At 40.4% G+C, this 9,058-nt stretch overlaps 1 protein-coding gene across 1 annotated transcript; it reads right to left on the reverse strand.

Annotated features, from left to right (window-relative positions):
* Positions 1 to 4,683: 4,683 nt before the first annotated feature.
* LOC306883801 (neurite extension and migration factor-like) lies at positions 4,684 to 8,352 on the reverse strand (the record flags this gene model as incomplete). Its single annotated transcript, XM_079439289.1, has 1 exon — positions 4,684 to 8,352. One exon carries the CDS (start codon positions 8,350 to 8,352, stop codon positions 4,684 to 4,686), a length of 3,669 nt encoding a protein of 1,222 aa, XP_079295415.1.
* Between the last annotated feature and the right edge of the window lie 706 nt (positions 8,353 to 9,058).

The following is a 9,058-nucleotide window of genomic DNA, read 5'->3' on the forward strand; positions in this document are numbered from 1 at the left end:
TGTTAGCCTCCTTTTGCTGTTCATTCACAGTCATTTGTAAGAAAATTACTCAGCATGCATTGATTTCTTGTCTGACTATAGTCATTTATTGTAAAATAATATTTTTTAATCCTGTAAATTCCTGGCATTTTTTACAGACACTTACCATATCTTTTGTTGTTAGTATCATTGACTCTGTGTCCAATCAAACTAATGGTTAAAAAGTTAAAAGCAGTATGTTCGTCAATGCATGTTAAAACTTCTCCATGGACAAAAACAGATTTAAGATTTTCATCTCTTCATCAGCTTACTGAAAACATAATTATTGTAAATGAACAGGTATTTAAAGTAAATGCTTGTTTTATTCTGAGAGCTTAATGAAGCACCTGCTAATGTGATTGACTTACTCCCACTGAGATGAGCGCCGAGCTCTGAACGCTGACACTGTCCTCATAAACCACTGACTGATGCCATTACCGGTAACCAGAACATAGGTGCTAGCTCGGTGCGGCACAAATAACTCAAATATTATTTTAAACATTTGTTCATAAGATAGCAAATGCAATAAATGTGGAATATTAATTCAACTAAAAAAAAATGAACACGTTTCAAAGGAGAAAACATTAAACGAAGCTCGTCCAGTCTGTTGACACACTGACAGAAGAGTGTTTCTCACTCTTTGGGGACATTCATTCCTCCTGACTATTGAAGAGAAGATCTATGAGATAAGATGAAGGTTAATCCAAGACAGAAAGGAACACAAGCATTCACAACAATAATAACCGGCAACTGAAACAAGCAAGGACAGATCTTAAATAAGGCAGAAAATGAGGGATATACAGCTGCTGAGGGTTAACTCTGTTGATCTAACCGAGTCCGTCTACTGTTTGTATCAAAATGCAAATATAAAATAACCAAGAACATAATGGGATTACAAACTGAACTCAACAACCAGTTTCAGTCACTGGAAGTCATTAATACTCTCAACCAGAACATACCACGATAATGATGACAGTTGAAATGGGTAAACATTTAATTAAACCCTAATTCATGTCATATTTACCATTCAGCCATGCATTGCTGACTTTTAGAGAGAGAGCATGAACATAAGTGTGGATATAACAAGTTTATAAATATACCTAAATGAACTAGGAAAGGCAATGGCATCAGCTACTGTCATCTTTGTTCACATTTAATCTAGGCATTAACAGAGTAAAGCGATGGAAGAAATGTGACAACATTCAAAAGGCAGCATTCAAAATCTCATTTTAATTTGTATATGTATATGTACTCCATAAACATTATTACAAAACTCAGCAAGTTACCAATATTACATTTCACCATACAGGCTTGTTCACAAATATTTAAAACCTTTGCAACAGATACAACATAAAATAATACAAGAATAATTTACATGAAAATCTATAAAACAGCGAATAGTTCACAATTTTTGTCTGTACTTTTTTGCCTATAAGTGTTTTCCACGATAACACAGCACTCTCACAAGATAAGTTTCCTCTTACAAAACTTGCAACAAAATGTAGCCTTTTTTATTTCTTTTCATTTTTTGTTTCTTAATATTTTGGTTTTTAAAACCAAAAGCTTGTCATTATTCATCCTTTTCACTGCCTACTGAGGCACAAAAAAGGTTACTCACACACACACACACACACACACACACACACACTAATACTTCACAGCACTTTCTAAGAAAAATATACACTTACAAAATATCTTACAAATTGGCACAGAGAAAAATATACAATATTTTTGTCATGTCGAGAGTTAATTAAGAATCCCTCTGGTATCAACTCTAGACAATATTTATAAAGCTCAATAATTTCTCCAACAAAAAGGCAAACAATTCCAATTAATGACAAAGAATTGTGTTGTGAAAACATCGAACAGAACCATATATTGTACATTCATAAAGAGAGGAGCAGGGTTTCGATTCTTATAATCCTTGTCATAATTTCTGGGTGAATACAGTTACCCTCTTAGCACCAGTAGGAGGAGGCAGCTTAACAGTGGCACGTTGTAAAAAACTTGAAGTACATTCAGTTGACAACAGGCAGAAATGAGAGAAGGCAGGCTAGACGGGCGAGCGGCCCATGTGCAGTTTCCTCATCAGCATCATCCTGCTGCTAAACATGGCCGGCTGGAGGCAGAAGGGGACGGAGTGAAATCTTTCTAAGGTAAAAGCTATAGATAAGGCATTACTTTACCTGAGATATCCTCCTAGAGTGATTCTTTTAAATCAAAGGTGTCGTTTATTCATCTATGTGTGGTAAATGCCAATGGATTCGGTGCTTTTCAAAGGACGAATTTGGTTTCAAAGGTTTTCCAGCTACAATGAACTGAGATGCAATTTGTGACAAAACCTAGGGGGCACTAATGTGCCACTAATAAAACCTACCCAGGTGCATTGGAAACACATGCCTCTACCTACATTTCTGCAAAACTCAAAAAATCTGCCTATATGTACGAATCGCTGCAGTTTCCAGTTAAAATTAACACTAGAGGCAGTAAAACACAGACGATTGCACAATATTATGCTATGACCTCGAAATGATTTTAACATGCTGCGAGATTTGAAAAATTACACTTTTGAACGTTAGCATCACAAATACAGCTTCATAAGTATGGTTTTCTAACAGACGTAAGTTTGCTCGGTAGCTCACCCGATACGGCGTTGCACTTGTTTGGTGAAGCGCTCCGGTGTTAATCCTGTGAAACTAACATTAGACAAAACAGCTCAAACCCACATAGAAATAAGTTAAAATAGCACAGTTACATCAGCGAATAAGTTTTTATATAATTTTTGCTTTCATTTACACTATAGGGTAGGTTTGATTTGGGAACACGATAAGACCCTTAATCTTTTAGCAACACTACTTGGACATTTGAATTCTGAACCGCCGCCATACGTACCTGAAGCAACGTAATATAAATGGTACAATATGTGCCAGTGCCAATGTAATAAAAACGTGGCCATTGTCACATATTAAGCAAGCTTTTTTTGCGCCACTCACTGGACATTTCACCTTCAAACTGCTGAGAAACATGGATTTTATAAACATAATGGAGTTGCAGAAACATCACCACAAGCATGTATTTCCAATGAGCCTGGGCTGAATAAAATTAATGAAATAAAACATAGCATGTTCACCAAAACAGAGTTCACGGAAAACTTAAAATATAATAAAAAATATATATTGTTGTTGTCAGATGTAATTGTTCGCACAGGAAAAAGTGGGCTAAAGCAAAATTCTTTACATTTTCTTAACCATCAAAAAAACTCCGTTCAACAAATACACAAAATATGAAACATTATGTTAACAGTTCCTGTTACAGTAGATTGTGAAATATTTGCTTGTCGACTGGTACCAGACAGATGCCATCCTCAATTAACATTATTAGTGTCCACCTTTCTGATTTTTCTTCCTGTGTTTAGAAGAGTCCATCTTTGCTTCTCTTTTTGATTCCAAGCGGACGTAATGCTGAGGTACAATGAATTTGTTAATTAAGGTAAAAAAAAAAAAGTTGAGTTGCTTTGGTTGAGTGGTTGTACCACTGTCAGCTGCAGGTGCTCTTCAAACGATAGGGTCCCCAAAGGAAACAAAACTACTAACCAAAAACAAACGTCAGATCTTGCTAAGTCTTGAAGGAGAACAGCCAGCATTCATCAGGATATTAAATGAAACAGCCAGTAGTCATACAGATTATAAATGTGTACAGAAAGTTTACATTTGGCACACGGATAGATTTCATGTTTTGCTTTAAACAGAGCATTTCTGTACAATGATACTGAATAATAATAATAATAATAATAATAATCTGTTAGTAGTAATATATTAGTCCAGTCAATAATAATTACCATTCAATACCATTATTATTATTATTTAAATGAAAGTATTAAAAAAGAAAGCAAAAATGGGGTGTTTTGGGATTTCCATGGCATAGAAATGTCCCTCTAAGACAATTTCCAGTACAACTCCTGTAAAAAGCATAGTAGATAAGAGAAAATCATAAGTACATTCCAAGAGTAAGAAATTAGAACAACAGTAATCTGATATGTCTTCCATACAAAATGGTCCCATTGTGTGCTGTTAATGTTTAGGGATCTACGAAGGATGTTGTAATCCTAGACAGACAAGGGGCTGAGCATTTCACACTTTAAAAAGTCGGGCAGTAAAAGGATAAAGAGAGAGGAGGGCATCTGTTTCAGCATACATAATCAAACAGGGAGCTTGTTTCACACAAAGACATTTTATAATAGCTACATGTTTGAAGAGAGAAATATCATTACATAAGGGCAGCAAGATTCACTGAGAAATGAACAAAAAAAAAGGTCCAAAAACAGAATTTGCACTTAAAGTTTTTTTTCCCCTTTTCTTCAGACAAAAACTAATCAGCAACTGCGAGGGGAAGAAACAGCAAAAACAAGAATGCAGAAGAAAAATGCAGCCATGGTCATTTAAAATCTCAATCAAGCCTTGCACAATCAATCAATATGTAGTTTGCGAGTACAAGAAGTTTCTCATGCAAGATATCAATATCCTCTTCGGGGGCAAAAACAAGGAGGGGGTATTAAAGGATAACGTAATTCCATGCATCTCTGGTCTTGAGTCAGTGTAGGTATGTCAAGAAATGAGGAGGAAGTGGGAAAGTGAGGAACGTGCATCAGCAGCTAGATATAAAATATTACCTCAGTTTCTCAAAAGATGCCATTAACGATATGTCCTTATCTGGCTCTCGTTCAGGTTGCGTGCCTTTTAGATTTTCAATCCGAGGGAATTTTGCACTGGTTTTGTGACGGTACATCTTTTTGTGCGCTGGCCCATTTATACCAGGAACGCCAAGGTTAGGCTTGTCAAACATGTTGCAGCCCAAAGCCAACTGAGGGAAAAAAGGCAAGGAGGCATTGAACTTTGCCTGGTTTTTGCCACCTTTCATCCCACCTTTTCTGCCTTTTGTGCCCCCAGTAGCCAAATTGCCTTTCTTCTTGGGGTCGGATGAAGTTCCTGCTAGGATTTTGAGAGTCTTTAACTTAAGGCTGTTAGCCTCTGAGGGCAGGCAGATATTTGCTGAAGGGCCCCATATTGGCTCAACAGAGGCCATCATGAATCTCTGTACTTCGGCCATCCCTGAGACAATATTTGACAAGATGTTGGATGGCTCTTCAAACTCTCGCTGGTCATCGTGGACTTGACTTTTGCTCTCTGAACTACCTATTCCTGTCCATTCCTCAGAGCCGCTGTCCTTCAGCGAATGAGTAATGCTCTCAGTCTGGCCTTTACCACCCTTCTCATCCAGCAAGGCCTTTAACTTTTTAGATGCTCGTGAAGTCTGACATGGAATTTTGCCCTTCACTGTTTTAGGAGCTCTTGGTGCTTTGCTTTTTTTGGTACCCTGCCCTGCAGTTTGTTTGTTGCTATTTTTCCTCTTTGTCTTAGTCCCTTTGATTGCAGTCATCATATCACCATCAAAGTCAGCTAGATGTTCCTCCTTTGTCCCCAGGCTTAAGTTGTCTTCGCCGTTAAAAATGTGCAATTGAAAATCGTGCCCATCTACTGAATATCTAGCCATATCTTGCTGCTCGATCATTTTGCAGTTCCAGTCTACGTCTTTGGTGCAGGACATCTTAGCCCCATCAGCGGCCTTCCCAGCTATCTTCATCTCATGGCCCATAACTTGAGGGGATAAATTAGGCGTCTCTGGAGGAGAGAGCTCTGACAGTGATGTGTGTCTGAATTTATCCGGAGTGAAGTTGGAGATATCCAGCAAGTCTGTAGACTCCCTCAGGGGTGTGATTGCATCGATACTCTGCTGAATCACCAGTTTGGGACTGCAGTGGGCCAGAAAGTTCTCGTTCACATCATCCTCGCCATCCTTCTCGCAGGACTTAAGACTCAGAGAGCTGTAATTGCTAGAAGTTGCTGACAGCGAGCCAACTGAGTCGAAACTGATGAGCCGGCCGTTGTCAGTGTGCAGTGTGGCTCTTTGAAACTGTGGCTGCCCCTGACATGCCTGAAACTCAGAGTCAGGAGGCAACGGCTGCTCAGGCATGTAATTCTTTTCATACAGCATTCTGTTGCTCTCCAGACTTAGCTGGCTGTAGCCTGACACAGTCAAACTCTCAGACAACGGCATCGCCATCTCTCCAGTGAAGCTGCTGGGCTGGATCGCAGATTCAGCAATATCTGCAGCGGCGAACTGCTGGTTGGGACCAAGCTGGGAGTGCCACATCTGGGTGAGTGTCGGACAATTCTGGGGCGACCGCTGGAGCTCTGATTCTGATGCGGGAGAAAGGACACAGCTTTGCTGAATTGAGGTGCACTGCTGCTTTTCCAAAGAGATGTCCAACGAGTGTTGGGTCTGCTGGGGGAAAAACGGGATACCGGTGCTACCGGAAGAATCAGAGGCATCTAACAATGTTTGCAGGTAGCCACCCGGGATAACGGAAACACTTGGGGCCACATTCTCAGACGATGCATCTTTGTTAGGGGAGCAGGTGCTAGACACAAAAACAAATTTTTCAGTGGCATTAGCCATTTGACTCTCACGCAAATGGGGACTGTGTGCAGCTGGGCTGACGTTTTCATCTTCAGCACCTCCTACTGCGTCCATATTTTTCTGCAGCGAGCAAACTTCTGTCAGGTCTGTCACACTCTCGCTATTCTCCACAAGGTCTCTCATTTTCTTGCTCCTAAGCCTGGCTTCACTTCTGAATTTCTGTATTCTGAATATTTTATTCCCTATTCTCCTTTCCTCCCTCTCTTGTGATCTGCTCTTCCGGGCTGCAGTGTGTATGATGTCATTTGGGTCTAATGTGCTTGCACAGCTGGTGGCTATTGTTAATGGCATTCCCATGGAGGCAGTTTCATCTGTAGAAGCAACCTCCTGCCTGGGATCAGAGGCAAAGAGGCCCTGCGTGTTGGGTGATTGCTCCACAGTTTGAATTCTCTGAATTCTGAGCCTGTGTGCTAGCTTGTGTTTCCTTTTGGGGGGACTGGAACTAAAGGCATGGTGGTGAGAATTGTGTTTATCTCCTGCTGCCAGCTTAAGCTGTTCCTCTCTTTCTCTCTGTTTCTCCTGCCAGAAATCTTTCAGAGGTGCGAGCTTCTCATATTTGTTGATTGTATCCTCATTTAAGCTTACAGTCGTGTCATCTGAATCGATTCTGCCCAGCTTCACAGCCATGCATTTATCTCCTTTGAACCGGTTGACGATAATGTATTTGATTATTACAGGTGGATCCTTGCGAGAGGATTTTCGTCTCTTTTTAGGGCACCAGTCAAGATCCTTTTCTTGCTTTGGACCAATCGGTGGTTTCTCTCGCTTTTCAACATTTCTTTCTCCTTCGGTGGACTCGACATAATACAAGTAGTCATCGCTATACCTAACTTTTCTCTTGGCCCGCAACCCATAGTTCAGATGGTTGGAGCAGCTTGCGTTCTTTCGTGAGAACAAGTTTTTGGGCCTGTTGTCTTGGAAGGTGTCAAAAGAGGAAATGGTGGAGGAGCTGTCATTACTATACTCCCCTGAGTGATCAGCAGAGTTGCTTGAATCAATCAAGTAGTTAATTTTGGGGCTGTAATCAGGTGTCTGCTCTACGGAGCAGTCGTTTCCATCTCCTTTGCTGTCACTTTGAAATCCAGGCTCCTCTGATTTAAGTGGTAGCTCATCCACGACTCGTTTTACCACACCAGCCTCTTTCTTGGTGCAGTTCACCAAGACGCTTGGGAAAAAGTTGAACTGGGTTTCTTCTTGCAGAACATTGGTTTTCTCCCTCATGTTGTCCTGGAAGGACTCATAGCGGATCTTTAACGAGCACACATCGCTACTTAGAGTGGAGTCATCATCGTCATCAAACATGTAATTGTCCACGTCCTCCTCAGAGAAGAGATTTACGGAGAGCTCGTTCTTGGAGCAGAGATCCAGCAATTCCATTTTACTCTCGCTAATGAAGGACTCGAAGTAGCCCCAGTCCTGATTTGAATTAGTAAGCAAACCATCCTCTCCATTGCACTTGTCTAACAGCAGGCCCTCGTACAGGTTTTTGGAGGCCGAATCATCTAAGTCTGTTTTCTCTGTGTCCTTCTCAACTAGCTGAGTTTTGGGGACAGGAAAGCTCAAAAGCTGATCCGAGAGGAGCTGGTCTCCGTAACTTCCCGTCTCACTAGTGCTCATGCATTGCATGTTAATATCAGAGACAGGGCAGGTGCTGTAGTCTTGGCTCATGTCAGACATTTTGATGTTGGACATATCATTGGACATATCCTTGGTCTCAATGAAGCAGCTGGGACAGGTGCGACTCTGCTGAATCAAACAGTCCTGTGTGAGCCCAGGAATGCTCGCGGGTTCGATCATGGTGAAATGGAGCTGGTTGCGTTCTTCTTGGTAAGGCCCAGGGGGCTCAAGCCCTTGGCAGCACAGGGTGTGAGGGATATTGTGTAGTTCGAGGACTCATCAGTCGGGTTGTCCTCTAATGGAGTTTGTGTTGACAGTGGCCGTGGTAAGTGCTGCTTCTTTAAGGCCAATTTAGCACTGAGGCAGAACGAGTCGTCTCTCTTTGTGTTCACTGTAGCAGCTCTGGAGGATGTGTGTAAGGCAGCATCTGCGACACCATTCAGCTTTGTGGCCACATATAGCTTTAGATTACTCTTCAGATTATGTGAACCTAGGCAAAGAAAAACAAGTAAAATATTAACAGTTTATAACATCATTAAATGTATATACTTTAAAGACACTGCAATGCATTTGCATTTTTTTGTGATGTACATAAGTGAAACAATGGTACTTAAATAAATACCATCAGAATTTGACTAGATCATGGGTGTTGATATAATTGGATAATATTATTTGTCTTGCAGATGAGGCTTTGGTAGATAGTTATTACACTTAAATGAAATATTATATAATCAACAATTTTTGCATAAAAAACATTCACTGATGAACCATGCAATTTATTAAAGTATATAGGATGAGCTTGCTTTTTTTTCCTTTTTAAAGTCAAGAGTTAATAATACAAATAACAGAAGAAAATAGCAGTGTATTAGAGATATGAGGCTAGTTT

Source organism: Barbus barbus, assembly GCF_936440315.1.
Source record: "Barbus barbus genome assembly, chromosome: 17".
NCBI classification, from domain to species: domain Eukaryota; kingdom Metazoa; phylum Chordata; class Actinopteri; order Cypriniformes; family Cyprinidae; genus Barbus; species Barbus barbus.